The following is an 18,880-nucleotide window of genomic DNA, read 5'->3' on the forward strand; positions in this document are numbered from 1 at the left end:
ATCACAACACAAGTGAACCTAGGCAAAGTGTTTTCACTTTCTGAGTAGCATATCAGATGCTCAAATCAAATATACACAGAAAAACAAGAAAAGGAATTTAAAAAAAAAAAAAAAAAAAAAACAGGATTCCTACCCTGGGAAGAAAATGCTTTCCACGACATAGAAATCCTGCATGAGAACATCGCGTTCTGGCTTGGTACTTAGGCTGCCCACAGTGTGAGTAATTCCCAGCTGAATGGCACCTTTTAAGGCAGAGGACGTAGTCTGTAGAAGGAAAACAAAATGTTAGTTAGGAATCAACACACAACGAAGTAACTACTTACACGACCACCCACAAGGCACATCATCTGGTTTATAAAACCAAATTTGTTTATCTGCAGTCTCTAACAAGGCCCAATAAGTGCACACCAGATATTTGAGGTCTGCCACTGAACATAACCTGAAAAAAATAATTTAAGATAAATGTGAGATACAAGCTTTATAAAGTGTGCCAGTGCACATAAGTATAGCCCTGATTATACCAGAAGGACCTACAATAGTTAAAATGCCTTGTACTTTCACTGACGCATGCTTGTGCTCAGGTGCCTGTGTTCAACCCTCACCAAGGCCTTGTAATTTCATTGGAGCATGCTTGTGCTGAGGTGCCTGTGTTCAGCCCTCACCAATGTCTTGTACTTTCATTGAGGCATGCTTGTGCTGAGGTGCCTGTGTTCAGCCCTACACCAATGCCTTGCACGTTCACTGAAGCATGTTTGCGCTCAGATACTTGTGTTCAGCCCTACACCAATGCCTTGTGCTGTCCCTGAGGTATGCTTGTACTCAGGTGCCTGTGTTCAGCACTACACCAATGCATTGTACCTTCACGGAGTACAAGAAAAGATAGGGGTCTACCCTGGTAACCCTACTAGACCTGGGTAAATTAAGACATAAGGAAAAAATGGTACGATAGTAGGAAATAATACTAATCATCAGGTGAAACTATAAATCAATCACTGTAACAACAGTTCATTTGTACAATTCTTTTCATATGCTTTTTAAGACGATAAAACAGCCCAAATCAACCTGTAACATTGATTCACAACAAAAATCATACACTATCTATATACATAAACTTATCAAATTACACATAAACAAAGAAATAGTACTTCAATCGTCCTCCTACTTTATCAAAATGTGGTTATTAATATTTTGCGTGATAATCCACATGGGAGGTGGTTGCATCATATTAACATCTTAATATAGTGGCTGCTATCGTTTGTATTTAAAGAGAGATGTACATCATAAGCAATCCTTGTAGGTATAAATTGGTATTTCTGACAACCCCTCCCTTGGTAAAAGGGTGGACGCATTTCAGCCTGTTCTAATTATGGGCCTCTTCAGGACTATGGGACAAAGAAGTACAGCCTATTTTGAAAAACTTGTATCAAAATTGCCAAATAGGTCTCAGTAAGAGGCAAATGAAATTGGAGAACTTCAAAGTCATGCCGATGTATTCATTAAGCTGCTGCCAAAGCGCAGTTTATTTCTGGCTTTAACTCAAGGATCATCCGCTCCTGAAAACTGAGAAAGAAATCCAAGTTTCGAAAGTATCTAAACGATGCGGGCCAATAACTCTGCTGTTAAGAGGACCGATTGAATTGGTTGCAACTTATACTTTTAGGGTCCTAGTTTCTCAGGCGGAAAACAAATTAAAGAGAGGTATGCAAAGATCAATAAAAAAACATCAGCCCGGTTCACCTTCTGTCTGTACGTGCATATTCGCGGACAAAAGGTGAACCGGACTGATGTTTTGTTTAGATGTTGTGTTCAGCCCTACACCAATGCCTTGTGCTGTCACTGAGGTATGCTTGTGCTGAGGTGCCTGTGTTCAGCCCTCACCAATGCCTTGTACTTTCATTGAGGCATGCTTGTGCTCAGGTGCCTGTGTTCAACCCTCACCAAGGCCTTGTAATTTCATTGGAGCATGCTTGTGCTGAGGTGCCTGTGTTCAGCCCTCACCAATGCTTTGTAACACACACACACACACACACACACACACACGCCCCCCCCCCTAATTAGCGAGTCAGTAAATTATTGGGCTTAGCGTGCATGCTTTGTGGGGGCTTGTTTCCTTTGATGTGATTATTAGAGAGGCTACATGAGGCACAATTACTGGCTGAATTAATATTGTTATGGTTTCAAAAGAGCTTTAAGACAGAGATCTTTAGAGTAACTTGTATATAGATGAGAGGCAGAAGGTAGGTAGAAAGAAGCAGAGATCAGGTTGAGAACCCGTGTGTGCAATTTGTGGGTTCAAACCTGTTGAAAGAAACAGTTTCATTTACATTCTACACCATATTAAATACTATACTATAAAGTATTGGAGTTCATGCAAATTGTGTGCACCACAAACAATATATTATAAAAAAAATTGTAAACATACATCAACTTGAAAATAATACAAGGTGCAATTAATATAGACACATTGCAATAACCATTAGTATATACAGTGCCAGATTTGTCACTCATTCAATGCCTGGTGTGGATGGTGCCTGAACCCGAAGAGCATCACAACAGAACAGACACCATGTCCAGCAGAATGGATGTGTCTGTGGCCACCTTCTACAATCCACCTTGCCTCGTAGTGGAGCGCACCCGGCCCTAAACTTTCATTGAGGCATGCTTGTGCCCAGATGCCTGTGTTCAGCCCTACACCAACGCCTTGTGCTTTCACCGAAGCATGCTTGAGCCATGTCACCAAGCCTTGCCTGTCAGACCACCCGAAATGAGACAGCTGATGCCGCGCATGTAACCCACAACACTTAGTACAGCCCCCAAACACTGCTGGTCACTCTACACACTCCATTCTGCCCTCCCATCTTTCCCTGGTAATAACCACAGCTGCTGCCCCCCTCCCTGAATGTCACCAAGACCCCATGGAGACCCGGTCAGCTCTCTAAACACCCCCCCCCCCCCCCTCCCCGCTGCTTCAGGGGACGCGAACATCCTTTTGTGCTGTGGGAGGTCCGAGGTCTCAACCTCTTGTTTACGACCCCCTAGAAAGTGTTTGCGCCCTTGCTTGACCTCTTCAGCATCCCCCCGCTCCCCCCTTAGAAGGTCTAAAAGGCAGGCGCTTATGAAAGGCCCGACTGTGCAGCTGCGTCTTTCTCACCAACACCGGGGTGGGTTGATTTTTGGTCCACAAAGGATCGTGCCCGCGGCCTGCACATATGAGGAAAGCGCCTTTTCCAAACGCAGCCAGCCGCAGGTGAATGGGTACTGATGGCGCACTTTATTCCTAAATTACCCTCGTCACGTGCACTCGCGCAGCTCACCTTTTTGTAGGTAGTTTCGCCAGTAGAGTCCACTCCCCGGTGGCCGAGTTTCTTCATGGACAACGTGTTGCTCGGCCCCGATGAACTAGACATCTACAGCAGGGAGAAAAAAACACACTTTAACCATCTCACCAGTGAGGCGGAAGCCCGGTCGCCCAGCAGGGTAAAGCTGGTGCAATTAAAATACAGTGCCAAGAAACTGTGGGATAGAGAACAGGGCCGAAGCCTGCCTTAGCATCCTGTGAAGGGGGGAACCAAGCCAGCACTGCCTGTGTGTGGTCACGGCAGAAAGTATTTTCAAACGCACTGCGCAGTACTGAGACCACTGGGTTGATTTCACTAACTGATGAGGGAAAAACACAATTTCACAGCTGGTTGATATGCTATGTTACATGTATTTTCATAATGCAATGTTCGCCTGTTCTTGGCCTCTTAGCCCGTAATTTGTCTAGCAAAGAGTATAAACTTGTGGGTTTTGATTATAAACCAAATTGCTGTGGGTTTTAGGAGAAGTCGATTATCCTCATGAAAGCGTTTCGTAAAATAAAAATAATAATAAAAAGCGAGAGAGATAAAGGGGAGGAGGCCTAATCGATTTTGTCACTATTCAACTTAACGTTTGAATTTAAAGAATGTAGTTGATGGCGGCTCAATATTATGAGATACATTATCTGGGAACATAATTCACCAGCATGGGTGGTTTCGGGTTAAGGGAATGATCCATTCCAGACTTTCTGGATTACCTCCCCTTTTGTTTAGGATGTGCTTTCAGATATTTTGTATGCAAATTTATCAACTGCGGATATCCCAAAAATGTGGCATGGATCCAGACCGACGCTGGATGGCAGTGAGAGGCTTGTTGAAACAGTGCCCTCCCCTTGATGATGAAGGAACACGGCCATGGGTTTGTTACTCTATAGAAGAGCCTCACATCGGCAGGAAGGTGGAGGGGGAAGGGTGTAATAAAGGTGTGGGATCCTTACAGCTCCTGTAGAAGATGCAAGGAAACAAAGGACACCACTGTCTCTCTTTTACTGATCTGGTGAATAAGTTCTGAAGGCAGATTCCCTCCAGGGCTCACACAGGGCTCCAGTGACAGATCGCCTGTTTGGTACTTCAAACCAGATCCGCTTACTCGGTGAACAATACCTCACCTTGTTTCATCTCGGCGTCTGGCGACACAAAACACCTTGCATCTTTGCCAGCTCATTCATGCTGCAAACAACCGAGTCCTTACATCCTTCCGCCCACTGTCTCGAAACTAACCAACGTTTGCAGATTAAATGCCAAGAGCCATATACTCCCCCAACAAAGTTATTAAATCCATCTAGCAATCCCATCACAGGCTCCGCACAAGAGCAGTAGTAACCTAATTAAGTTTAGCAATGAGCGAATATGGTTTTCTTTGCGGGCACGTAATAGAGCTCTCTTAAATCCCCAAAAGAAAGAGAAGGCTTTTGGTTTTCACAGCTATTGTCACGAGAAGGAAGGTAAATCTGTTCTCATTACCAGACGGCTTAGCGTTGGTACCCCTAACCAGGTCGCCCCCCAGATCCCAATAATACAGACAGCACTTATTGGTTGGCCGCAGTTTATTAGCTTATTTTACTTAGAAACGCTGCATTATTTGGTTCATTTTGCGCTCCACATTCAAAGTGATAGAGAGCTTTTATCAATTTCACCCTGTGAAATGCTCACAACTAGACATTCTATCAATACCAGGTGACCCACTCTATCCTAGTACCACCCAACAATACATCCGGTCAGTTATACCAGACTGCTAGTCAGTAGAGGCCGCACACTTGAGGGAGTCATGCTTAACTCATTCTTGCCCAACACCACACATGCTATGAGGTCATTTTTGGAGGAACAAAGGGTTCAGGAGGGTGGCAAGAGTTGAAATATCCTCCTCCCTTCCCTTTTGTCCTGCATGGAGTGCTGTGGGGTGGGGAGCGAGAGTTCGGTCCTAGGTTAACGAGAAATATGGGGTGGGTGGGTAACAGCACCAGTCACTCCCGTGGTGCAACCCTTTTGTATGTGAAGCCTGTGAGGGTGTACACTCTCGCTGGTGGACGCCCAGCTAAGACTCTGGCCTCCAATGCCCCCCAGGGAGTGAGGCCCAGTAAAGTGGACTTGATTACTGTGGCTCAGGGGTGGTGCAAAAGCAGTGCGACCCTCGGAAAAGTTGTATTTGGCTGCATTTTGCCCCACTGCCCATCTCTTGGCAATGGGGGCCGTATTTAAAAATGTTAGCAGCAATTTTACACCATTCTGCCAGTAGTCCTAGGAGGTTGTCCGGCATCACCCATATGTAGCAAAAGGCCTGGTCTGGCCCGAACAGGTCTATATTTTATAGGTGTACAATCTAGACCACCATGACCTACACAGTAACAAAACATGTTGCAGCTGTTCATCTCCCATCGGAAACGTGAGGCTAACATCTATTTTTCTACGTGAAGATAAACACAAAAAGTCTAGACATAACAGATCTCCAGGGGACTCAAACTGGACCCCACCAGAAGTCCACAAGCAGGCACTTAGCGTTGTGGTCCACCAAACAGAAAACACACTAACCATTCCCGCCCCATTCCAGCTTAAATCTGTCTCAGCCACTGCCAAGCCCTACGACTGCCTTGTTCCGGTGTAGGTATGCAGTGTTGAGAAAAAAACTGTGGCTGCCACAAGGCTGCATACATAAGCAACATTAAACAAGGCGAAAACAGGTAAACCGGCATAATGAACAAAACACAAAGGGAACTTAGAAACTTAATGGTATAAGCTTTGTCGGATATTAAAAAACACACATGCAGGACAAATACAAAACTCCAAAAGGCCTTAATCCGTTAGGCTATTGGGAAAAAATAAGATGCTGTTCCTGTCAGGAAGAGACCCTACAATCACGTGCTGGAATATAAATTGAACAGGATGCAATCAAAAGGGGTTCAATGCCACCACCCACCACACAGTACTACTGGTGCCTTGGCTTGTAATCTACAATTCCTCTATCTTTAGGACACATCATAAAACAAGCATTTGCAATGCTAGGAGTCTCACGTTTACTTGAGTTAAAGCCATTAGCTTTGTAAACTCCTAACCAGACTTTTCTTGCCACATGAACTGAGAAGTAAAGCAATTTCATATAAGCGAGCAAACACACAAAAGGAAACAGACCTTCGCTCACAGTGAAACGTACTGGCAAAAGTGCAAATATCCATGTATTCGACAAAAGTGCAAATATCCACGTAACTAAGTAGTCCAGAAGCCTTGCTGGAAACAGGAGCCTCGCATGTTTTCAGTAGTTGGCTGGTGCACTTGAGGCAGGCTAAACACCGGAAAAGGCAGGACGTATGCATGCCTTTCACTAATGCAATGAAGCGAATTGTAAAAGTCAAGCCCACGAACCAACCAAAGTGATGGGCTTGACATGGGCGTGGATACAAGCCCGTAGAGCTAGAACAACGAACTTTGCACTCGACCGTAAAAAGCATCAACCTCACATTTTTATATCTGTTGCTTACCTCAGCTGTCAGGCTCTTCTTGAAGGTGCCTGGGCCTGAAAGAAGAACAAAAGTGTAAGGACCATGACACAAATTACTAAATGTTTCACATTTTCTAACACAAAAGCCTCTAAGCGTTAGGTTCTTAATGGCTGTTAATCAATTATGAAAGCTTCGTACACACTCAAAACACTGAAGCATATACCCAGAAAAGGAAACTGCAGCAGTCCCCTAAGTTTCAGAAGGTACTGGCCAGACACAGCTACTGTCACCAGCAATCTCGTTTCAACCCAATTAACCCAGGTGCCATGACCTCAGGGGTTACACACAACCCTTACCCCCATAGGACGCACACCGCATCGGCCATCCAAACACCCGGATCCACCACTGAGGACACTTTGGAGTGCTACCATGCTACACAAACTGCAGCTGCATGCAGCAGAAACGCTAAGTAACACAACATTCCTACATACACCCAGCACTGTGGATAGTACCGCTAAAGTGACCCCTCCTGCATGTCAAAATGAAGAGAGAAGGCTACCAATGGAGAACTTTAAGACCATCTTAATGATTTCAGGTGATCATGTACAGACGTCCAAAAATCAAACAATGCGCTAAGGGACACGTCGGCTCTTTTTGGAATCCTGTGTTTTTCATACATATACCCAGTTCCCATATGGAACACCGTATCCTTGTCTGTTCTCTTGCTTATTCTCGTCACCACGATGGCCTGGCTTTAATTTTATGGTTTTATTTTTTCAACGTGAGCAGTAAAAGTATACAGACAGTAGACATGGCCGCCGACTCGCACTACACAATACGAAGACATGCCAAGAGGGGTCTTCCTGCCCTTGTTCTCCCTTTGCCTGAGATTCTGAATTCACCACATCAACTGAGCAAGCCTTTTGGGAGGTAGTGACCTCACCGTTTTCACACACAGGCATCAAAGAACCCAAAGAAACAAAACTCGCCACATCAGCATCACGGCTCTCGTTTGAAGACTGGCTTAGGCATGTTTTTTCCTAATATAAAGTATAAGTTCGCATTGTTCTGAATGATGGAATTTACAGGGTCGTTAACGGAAGTAGGACTTTCTCACTGTGCCTCCTTCACTACCAGGTTGGGAGAGAAAAACTGAAAAAATTGGCGTTCAAAGAGAACATGTGTAACTGTGGCATGAGAGGCTGATGGGGTAGCATAGGTGATACCCCAGGATTGCGGCACTCAATGAAAGTCAACTGTGCTGATTGCGAGGAGGCTGGCATGGTCATGGCAGCAAGAAAAGGCTACCGTACTGTACAGGTATATAATTGATTCCCAAGAAAAGAGTGGCACATTTATCACTTGCCAGTTACTAAAACCCTGTCCTTCAGGAAGACACAACAAGCGGGAATGTGCCCTATACACATAATTCACTCCTCAGTAACAGGCAGGCTTCTGGAGCCTGACTCAAGGCTGAAATGCCACTCAATAAGGCAGGAGATGGAGGGATAATTTCTACGTTTCCTCCTCAAAGAGCGTAGCTCGAAGCAACATCGAAGTGGACAAAATAATAATGCTTCGGAGATTGTAATAATGAATCTTCAAATGTTACTTCAATTAAATTTAATTAAGAAAGAATAGATCTTGTCTCACTGAACATTTGGGTAAAGGTCGTTTGTAGTGTTGCTGAATAATAAAACACCTCAACATAATTTCCTTGTTCTTTTGCAAAGCACTACAAACCACCATATGGCAGTCTCGAAGCACGGACTCCGATACATAGAAGGCAGAATGATCACTTCAAGACTGACGGTTGGCAGTCACCAGTGGAATGTGGTTACCTGACAGAATCCATTATCCCCCACATGCCATTATAGATGATAACGCCTTCTGGAAGAGTCATGTGACTTGAGGTGTGGACAGCAGCTGCTTTTAGGCATCTAACCAGCAGGCCGGGTACAGGTCAGGCGAATCAAAAGGACCAGCATAAGGGAGACTGGCTAACAGTATGTCTGTTGAATATGTGGGTTTTTAGAGACCTACCCACCTTAAGAAAGGCAGTTTCAAGCCTTGGATTCATGGCAGCGAATCCCAGAGGAAGGACCTGGCATATTTAAAGTCCCAATACCAAATGTATTTCAGCTGATCTGCAGTATCAACTGGCAGAGCTTATTACATTAGTTAGGAAATATGGGATGGAAAACTCAGCCAAGCAATGATCCATGTAATGCTCTGTGGAGGCGACCAAGGGAATGGATATTCGCCAGAGGGGAAATGCGAGGGGAGGCATAAGATGTCTGCCTCAATTTACATAAGTTGGATGTAATGTATCTATACAACAACAAAGACGCCATTGCTAAAAAAACCTTTCAGAAATAGACACTCCTTTTACCCTGTATGCTGGGTGCCCTGTAACAAATCATCACTGAACACCTTCGCAATTCTATTGATGGCTGAAGCACAGTGTTATATCCTACCTCACCGTGTTCACACAATAAACGGGTTTCTAGCTAACAATGTTCCCACTGTCGAGGGCAGGCCGCCTTCCCTAAGGCACTCTTCTCTCTCCTGAGAAAACGCCGCAGGAACCCCTTAAACAAATGGCTTCTTAAACCTAGCTTCCCGACGGTCGTCCAGGTGCTCAAGGTGCTTAGCGGCATGTCTGCTGCAGAATCTCGGGCAGCTGCTAGTCCAGCCACAACCTGTCCAGGGGGCTTAAAATCAAGCACCGTCTACGTCTCGGAGAATGCTCCCCTTGCTTCCGACTGCCTCTCACCGCTAGTCTAGCCCCGAGAGAAGCGGCAGGCTGTCCGCCAGGCTGCCACATACGAGGCGTGGCCTGGAAGGAAAATGTGAGAATTCCCGTCAAGCTTGCGCCTACTCAGGGCCGAGGCAGTCGCATTTCAGGCCCTCACATCTGTAGGGGGAGTAGGCCTAGGTCTGAGAAATACGCCTCTGCAACGCCTGACGTGCGCCGGCCTTTCCCTCTGCCGTCCATGCCTTTCAGATCCACTGGCCTGCAGGGAACTCTCCCACTGTCTCCCCACTCCTCTATATGGCAGCCTACTGCTGCAAATATACATAAAAGGAAAATAAACCAAAAAGGGAGGGAAATATTCTACACATGCAGGTACTAAAAATATCCACCAAAAATAGCTTAGCCATTGCGAATGAATTTTGACGGTCTAATGCGCAGCCATGAATTCGGCAAGAGACGAGTCACTGTGAAAGGTCGTTGGTAACTGTGCTCGAGTTGGTGACATTCAGGATGCCATCTTACGCGTGCCTATGGGGGTGGTCTGTGTTCTGGCTTCAGAGAGGAGTGTGCAACCTGGAAACCACAGACTTAAGTCCAGTCTGGGGCGACTCGGCCTTTCTTACTTCAGTGATCGACACAATTAATATCCGATTTCTGTAATAACATAAGTTGTAATGCGCAGCTGTAAGAAATACAATGCAGTTTGTGGCCTGTGAACAACATCATACCATTATCATGCATGGGGGAATGTTGCTCTATAGCAGTGTCAGGACAGGAGGGGTTTGGAACCCTCTGAGGAGCACTTAGGCGAGGGAAAGTATGAGAGGTCACCATAGTGGAGCAACGGAGGAACTTAAGAAGGGGGGGGAAAGGACATTTTAAGAGTGTCAGAGTGGATTTGTTGGTGTGTGGTAGAGTGGAGTAGAGTGTCGTAGGATCGAGTGGGTTAGCGTAGAGTGGGGTGGATTGCATTCATAGGACTAGAGCTGGGGCCAGTCTGGACTGGAGCGGGGCAGATTAATTGGAGAAGGGTGGACTGGTTTGGAGTGGGGTAGATTAAGGTGGTTTAGAGCTGGGCAGACTGGACCGGAGCTGGGCAGACTGGACCGGAGCTGGGTGAGACGGACTCGAGTTGGATGGACCGGAATGAACAAAGGTGGGGTGATTTGGATGGGAGTGGGGTGGATCGGACTGGACTGGACTGGACTGGATTAGGGTGAATTGGATTGCTGTGGGGTGGGGTGCACTGGATATTGGTGGAGTGGAGCAGATTGGTTTGGATTGTAGTCAGTTGTTTGGGATTGGAGAGGGGCAGGGTGGAGTGGGACAGACTGAAGTGGATTGGAGTGGGACAGATTGTTTTAGATTAGAGTGGGGCATATTATATTAGGGTGGATTGGAAAGGAGTGGGGGGGGTGGAGTTCACTGGGATCGATCTGGACTGGACTGGGGTGAATTGGGATGGACTGGGGTAAAATGGACTGGATGGTAGTGGGGCTTACTGTTTTGGACTGGAGTGGGGGCAGACTATTTTGGAGTCGGGCAGACTGGAGTCGGACAGATTGGAGTGGGGCGGATTAGAGAGGGACAGATTGTCTTGGATTGAGTGCAGTGGGCCAGATTGTTTTGGACCGTGCAGAATGGAGTGAGGCAGATTTTTTTCTTTTTTTTCTCATGGGCTCCAAAACAAAGAAAACATGAGTGGAAAGTGAGAAAAGGCAAATTGGCAAAAGTTAGCTATTAAAAAAAAAAAAAAAAAATGCAATTTTGTTTTTCCTGGTGAGCACTTTGTTGCTAGTCACAAGCCTTCTGTTTGCAGGTCACTAGAAGTTTAAAAGAACAAAATAGTACGCCAATCACGTCGGGAACTGCCGACGGGCACTGATTAAGTTGAATCAATCAGTGCTTGGTCCCTGCTCCACACAGAGGAACGGAAATGATGCCAGGCCTGCAGTGATGCATTACAAGACTGTAAAGAAGAGTGCTACGCAGGACAACAAATGGTAAGCAACAGGCAGGTTCCAATCGTTTTACTGTACACAACAGAGTCTTGTAAGCGAGACACAGTCACTAGCACATGCACTTGCAGACTCGACCCTAAAAAGTAGTGGTCCCAAGTCAGCAGTGGAAGCATATAAGTTTTAACCAGAATGAATGTTAAGAAGCTATGCTTTAGAGGTGGAACAAACAAGAACATGAAGGAAAGCTCTTGTATATACAAAAGCAGCAAACTCAGACAAGAAAGCCATCCAAATATGAGCAAGTCAGTGAGGTCAAGACCACTTAATAGACTGAACTGTACAGAATAATAGGTCTTTGAATACACACACACACACACACACACACCTAAAGATGTCTGTAGACAAGAAGTAAAAAATAACATCCACTAGTGAGATTATATGCAAATGAAACTCACATTGATTGTCCAAATCCAATAACTGCAGACTAGATGTAACCTTTACAAAATGTATTTTAAAGTGCAAGGAACTTAGAATAAGAAAATACGTTTTCAGAGCATAAAGAGATATGAGGGCTAGGCATCCCAAACACTGAAGTTTGTCAGAGCCTCAAGGACACTATCAAAAGATGGACACAGAACTTGGGGCTGTTGGCAAGGGTTGTTTGAAAAAGGATTTAGCAGTTATATAGCTCTGAACTATTCTCAGAACACAACAGAAACAAAAGGATTCAGCGGCTAAAAGACCCAACTTGGACTGCATTCAGGGACATCTGGTGGGCTCTGAATCGTCTAACAATCAAAGTCAGCCGTTTGACTCCAATAATCATCCACCAAGGATCCAAAGCACAATTGATAACTATTATGGTGACTGGCATTTGCTATTTGGTAACGACTTGGACACATGTTCAGCAATAAAAAAATCTCATGAAATTGCACATTCAAACACTGTATCCCAAGGACCAGGCAATACACAGCACAGAATATGCTTTACGGTATAATGTCCAACATTAATCTTTTATATCCAGTTATAGATGGTGTCTTAATGCAAATAATGCTTATGTATTAAGAGGATGGATACTGGTTTGCCACTTTGGAATAAATAAAATGCACAAACTGTACTATGCACGTCCAGTGATCTATCCAATACATGTTTGTCACAGCCTCCATTTTACCTAAAGAATGTTTGTCACAGCTTACATTTCGTCACTGCATACCTCATTACATTTGATTCCTTGGAACTATAGACCAATTTGAGGACCGATTTCTAGTTGGTTTTCATCCTCCTAGAAATGTTCCAAATAGGGGAAGTAGTACTCGAGCGGACGAGTCAAAAACTTGCCTCAAAATATGGAATGGGGCACACATACAAAAGCTGAGTTATCCTTCCAGCAAATTCCAGAACAAAGTAATGAATCCAGATTTTGTTGACACAGTAAGGCAATGAGACAATACTCCCAATAGAGGTCCCAGTAATGGACAAATACTGAAAGCTTATGTTTCCCACACAGCACTAACATTATTAGCTGCGATTTTCTAACACTAGAACCTTAAGGACAAGATAATGAAATTTTGTCAACAATGTGGTACCTAGAAGATCCAGTTATTTCAGACACTGTAGAGTTGCCATGATGAAAAAGATGTGGCTCAGCACTGTCCGTTGCACTAACATATAAGTAAGTTTATTGATGCACAGTTAAAACAATTAAATGTTGCAAATACATAAAGTAAACAATTAAAATATTACCATGCTTCTACAATGCAACAACTGTGCCACTTAAAAAAAGGCTTTGTTTTAAAAATTGTCCTCCTTAACAAGAAAAGCAAATCTAGACTTATTCACGGTGGGACAATGTGTTAATGGCCTAGACCTAGACTTTTGGGAAACCCAGCCCGTGCATGTTCTGGCCAAGGGCTAGCAGCATATCATAACTTGCACATGTGGGGTACTCCAGTATGCTATGATTGAATTGTTAATTTAAACCAGGGGCATCAATGCAAAATAATGCTTTAATTCTATTTAGACTAATAATGAAAAGTACCAGCTGAAACAAGATGGTGGGGTGACCTGGACTAACCGGTCATTAAAGTGCCAAGGGAAGCTAAAAAACAAGATAGTCAGGTGACTGGAGCTAGCCGGTCACTAAAGAGCCAAAAGGAGCTAGAACAAGATATAGTCAGGTGACCAAAGGTAGCTGGACACTAGAATGCCAAGGGAAGCAAAAACCAGTCATGGTTATTCCGAACAAACTGAAGAAGCTTCCAATCTGTGTGTAGAAACCCCAGTCTTAGCCCATTGGTAAAGAACAACACTGGAAAGACCCATCTAGGTCTCAACCAATTGGGTAAGCAACTTTTTAACATGCAGTAGAAATGTGGTAGTTCTAGCCACTAACTGGATATTATGCCCATTCAGAAGCGCCATCACTGCTGTCCAACAAGATCGAATTCGTCGAGCTTTCAATGGGGGAATTAACAATTTCTCTCTCACTGGAGTAACCACCGGACAAATACACAAGATATGTAGAATGCTTTCAAATCGACAAACTGCAAAGGCGGCAAGAATAATCTGACAAAGTTTCCTTCCACAAAGGGACCAGATCCTTGGAAGGAAAAACAGCTATGCGGATTTGGAGAAATAAAGTGTTGGATGGTGCCTGCAAGGTGAATCGTTAGATAAGGCTGGGGATGCGAGGCAGTATATGTGTATAAGACGAACCAGCCGTGGTGTTGTCTCACCACTGCTGCTTTATCCAATGCCCAAGAACAAAGTTTAGAAGCCTTATTGATGATTTTTCTAAGCAAACTGGAAGCAAATATAGTGTCCCATGTTACTTGTAAGTTTATATTATAACATACATATAAGTACTGCGAACAATTGTTGCCTACAGTTTATAATTTTTGATTCTCCATCTCTTTTATGAGTGGAAAAAGAGCCCTTTAGGTATGAGGACTCTCAACCATACACTATACAATTGTAGCGCATGCATCAATCTTCAGAGAAAACAGAAAGTCAGTAAAGCACAAAGATAAAAGCAAGAAATGCATATTAAAAGTAATTAGTGCAACCATAATTGTCAGATCTATTACTCAGATCTTCTGATATTCTTGAAGCAGCTCTGAGAAATCCCCAGTATTCCACTCAAAGAACATGAGGCAGCAAAACATAATCAGAAAGGATCACTTGAGCAGCACTTATCAATTCACATGCCAACACCAGCCAATAGGATCCACACTACTCATATGGGGCACTAAAGAAACTGAATTAGTTATCCAAGGAACTGAACTGATCTCTTCTTAATGAATTTTCACACACTGCATGCCTGGGAAGCAAGCAATCTTACCACGTAATCAAAAGGAAATGTACCTCTCCCACGGTCCAGAGTGCAACGTCCACAGCACCCACAATTCATAACTAGGGAAAAAACCATCAACAAAACAAAAACAAATATTCAAGTTGCTTTACACTGTAGCTTGATCATAGGAATTGTCATCTATCGATGCCGTGGAACCACAAATCTGTTCAAGGACTCACCATTGTTAACAGCAGTGGAGTGTGAAACTCCACAACAGAACCCAAAACAGTAAATCGACATACTCCAGGATTCCAATAACAGAATATTTGAAGGAACCTGGCTGTCCACTATTGCACCCAGGAATAATTTTAAGATGGACGAGTGGTAGAGCATTTGCACTGAGCCAATCAAAGTCAGATTCTTGGACTGGTACAAATTAGGAGAACTGGTGCCTCTGCTGACCTCTATGTCATTTTGAAGACGACGAGGAGACAGCTCCTTTCCCAGCCGAATAATATGAAGCAGAGTAAGTGTCCTGTCACCTAATGCTTTACTAGGCCTTCACCGATGACCCCCACCCTTTCTTTTTCGTGTATATGTACACATCACCCAGTGGGCTACTGCAGTAGCGTGAAGCTGCATATATGTTTTAGTCCAAACTATAATTATATAATTTGCACACATCTCTCTCACACCACCTCCTACACCTAGTGTTCACAAAACAAAATACAACACTGCCGACTGCACACTCCCAGACAATGTAGAGTCGTACTCGGCCAAAAATGAACTTCAGCACACCACACAAGAGTATTAAGCAGTATGTAAGTGCTACATTACAACAGCACAGGCACTACACTTTTGGTTGTGACTGTACTCACTGTCCACCAACACACACACAAAAAATACAACTATCGTTTAACAGAACACATGAAGACTTAACTACGAAAACGCATCCAGCACAGGCCAAAGATACAACCAGCCAGTTAATATAGCATCCATCAAAAATGAAAGCTACCACCAGATACCTCCACAACTGCATCTGCTAGGAAATGGAAACACTTTCTGACCAAGACTAAGCGACTCACTTCAGCCTTTCTCTTACCCATGGAAAACCGAGAACTTTGATCACCAACTTGTTGACACGTTCACTTTTCATCACAAGACCGCATTTCCAAAGGCAGATTCTGAATGCAGCCCAGGACAGAAACTTCAAAAGCATTCAGTGCACGATTCGTAGACTAGTGGATGCCCTGCGATGCCAAATCAATGTTACAATTCATGCTACATAAATGTAAAAATATATATATTTGTACAATCATTGGAAACAAATAATTGAAAATTAATATTTCTGCACTTACGGATGTCTCTCAGGAAAAATTGTCTCCGTGTACCAAGGGGAAAGTAGTGCATGTTAGAGATACACTGAAGAGTACATCACACCTCCACACAATTAAATTAGACACTGGTTGGCAAAGAAGAATTTTTGGAGAGTCTTCCCTAGACTCACCGAATGTTGCACTAAAGACAGAAAGTGTACTACGCAGATGCCAAAAACAGTAACAATTATTAAAGTACTCTGACCAATTAAGCTCTCAGCCAGCACTTATAAGACTAGGTGAAGGATTCTCAAACTACTGTGCGGCCAATGCATTTTAAGCACATACATGTCTCAAAGTCACTGGACCCTCGGATTACGGTGCCATTATATGGATATCACACACGCTCCAGGACTACAAAACAGCAACCATTGATGTAGCAGAATTTCTTCCAGTGCAACAGAGACACAGACACACACAGAGACACACACAGAGACACACCGCCCCCCCACCCACCCACCCACCTCTGATATCCTTAAAGAGGAAGAAAGGAACTGCCGGTCTGAAGCCAAGAAATGGAATACTGAAACTCAGATGCCCAAGAAGTCAAATCAGTACAAAAACATATCTGCGAATCAGTCACACTGCAACGCTTAAAAACAGGACCCGGTTCCTGCAGAGGCAGGGCTTTGCAAGTTGTATATTCTAAGAACAAACAATTGCAGTTTTTGCACAGTTAAAAATACCATAATTTTTATAAGTCATCTTAGGTTGCAATGTTAACATTTACGTTGCAGTAGTCGTTTCTAACTTTAAATGTAAACTCACTGAACTTACACATTTTAGTGAAAGTGCTTGTAAATGGTTTTCCATACTAATAAATGTTTAAAAATAAAGTTATTTCTGAAACTACTGGATTAGAAATGGCTATTTGCAACGTAATTACTTCTATAAATTCTATACCGATGGCAGCCATGTTATAGTCATGCCAAGGGTTCCAAATGATGCCTGTACTGGCCACTCCGGGGGAGGATCGACGTAATACACAACTGCCTGCCTGTCTGGGTAGCAATCAGCTGACTGCTCATGTTAAAGGAAAGCCTTTTGCTCCAACCAAAACACTCTGTGCCACTGGCACAAGTGTCCTAAACTAGGGACAACATCCTTTCACATTTAGCCAGACACACGTAGTCTGGTCTTTCGTGTCATCTTTGGCAGTTCATAAGGAGCGCATATAAGTTGCAAGCTTTGACTTTCGAGCTATAGAAAATGTCTGACTCGTGAACTCGGAGGGTTCAAATGAGAAATCGCTCCACTGCTTCCTCCCTACAGAGTTCACAGGGCAGACATCGGATGATTTTGCTTCGTGCGTGTCCCTGAGTCTGCAAGTAACTCTTGCTATCCCTCCAACAACCTCGCCTGGATGTGGTTTACAGCACTACACACATTCTATAGCACAACATGAGCGGCACCGGCAGCATTTAACTACAGGACGGTTTTCACCCCAGATGCATTTGTCGTACATGTACTATCACTCACAAGGCTTCAATAGAAGACGCTGCTCTTGGATGCCGGAATTAATGCCTTCTCTGTGCAGGAAACTAACCTGAAGAGCGATCTAACCAGTGTCATGTTGTCACAGTCTGGAGGGTAAACAGCAACTCATGAATAGGCCTCCTGTGCAGGGATTTCTAAGGTTTCCTTCCCGTCTCTGCCCATGCCCTGCCCGTTCATTCCGAGGACACTCAAACAAAGAAGGCCTAAGTTTAAGGAAGATAAGCATGTGTCTCGCATTCAAAGCCCATAGCATAATTCTTTAAACTTCGGATCATTGAAGACATCCGATCAGAAAGTAAGCTGGCCTACACCGAAGGGCAGGAATGAGTAATTTATACATAGAAAGTAATCTAGGCTACACTGGAGTAAGGGAGAGAGTGATTTATACACAGGAAGTACACAAAGATCGGAAGGAGCGATTTATACATATGAAGTAAACCGGCCTACACTGGATGGCAGAGCCAGCGATTTATACATATGCAAGTACAGAAAAAAAATGTACAGCTGCAGAACATGACTGAAGCTACCTCGAGCAAGCCACAGAAAAGCAGCTAAAAAGAACAAGCACTGGCAAAGCCAATAGTTTTTACGTACGTAAGATCTATTGGCTTTGTCAATGTAAAATAAATAAATAAATAAATAAAAGCTCCAACATGCTGTGTTGACTGTGTCCCAGCTACCCATTTTCCCCTTTAAGCCATGTTACATAGCAGCCTTTGCTGCTGTGCAACATGTGTAAAAACGGTGTGTGTTGTGGCTAGGAGGATATGGGTGGGGAACAAGCAACAGACAGCCGGAGGAGGGCAGGGAAGAAACAATGACAACGGGAGGAAGGGGCGGAACAAGCGACAGTGGAAGGAGGGCAGGGGGAAGAAACAATAACAACAGGGGGACGGATGGGAGGAAGCAACATCAGGGAGCTGTAACAGCGGGTGAGGGAGAGGTGCTGCAGACACATGTACTCTCTGTAGGAGTGCATGTGAAAAATTACACCGCATTACAAGCCTGGCAGGAGGACCCGCCTAAAGACCGCCGTCCCTGCCACAAACATGGTTACCAATGTTGGGATGGCGGCCTGAGTTGTACTCAGCCAGGGCAGCGCTGAACTCAACACTGCGTGTCTGATTACAACTCAGCTTTCCGCCAGCGTCCTCCCTGTGAGTTTGGCGGTCCCGCAGTGGAACCGACAAACTCATACTGATG

General features: G+C 44.2%; 1 protein-coding gene across 2 annotated transcripts in view; it reads right to left on the bottom strand.

Moving 5' to 3' along the window:
* Nucleotides 1-18,880, bottom strand: part of PIP5K1A (phosphatidylinositol-4-phosphate 5-kinase type 1 alpha) — a 93,271-nt gene that overhangs the window by 57,901 nt on the left and 16,490 nt on the right. For both annotated transcript variants that reach the window (XM_069218379.1, XM_069218380.1), the window contains exons 2-4: nucleotides 6,833-6,867; nucleotides 3,315-3,407; nucleotides 134-264 (exon numbers count right to left, since the gene is read on the bottom strand). In XM_069218379.1, coding sequence (XP_069074480.1) covers nucleotides 134-264; nucleotides 3,315-3,407; nucleotides 6,833-6,867 — 259 coding nt within the window. The remainder of the gene's footprint in view (nucleotides 1-133; nucleotides 265-3,314; nucleotides 3,408-6,832; nucleotides 6,868-18,880) is intronic.

Source organism: Pleurodeles waltl, chromosome 12, assembly GCF_031143425.1.
Source record: "Pleurodeles waltl isolate 20211129_DDA chromosome 12, aPleWal1.hap1.20221129, whole genome shotgun sequence".
NCBI classification, from domain to species: domain Eukaryota; kingdom Metazoa; phylum Chordata; class Amphibia; order Caudata; family Salamandridae; genus Pleurodeles; species Pleurodeles waltl.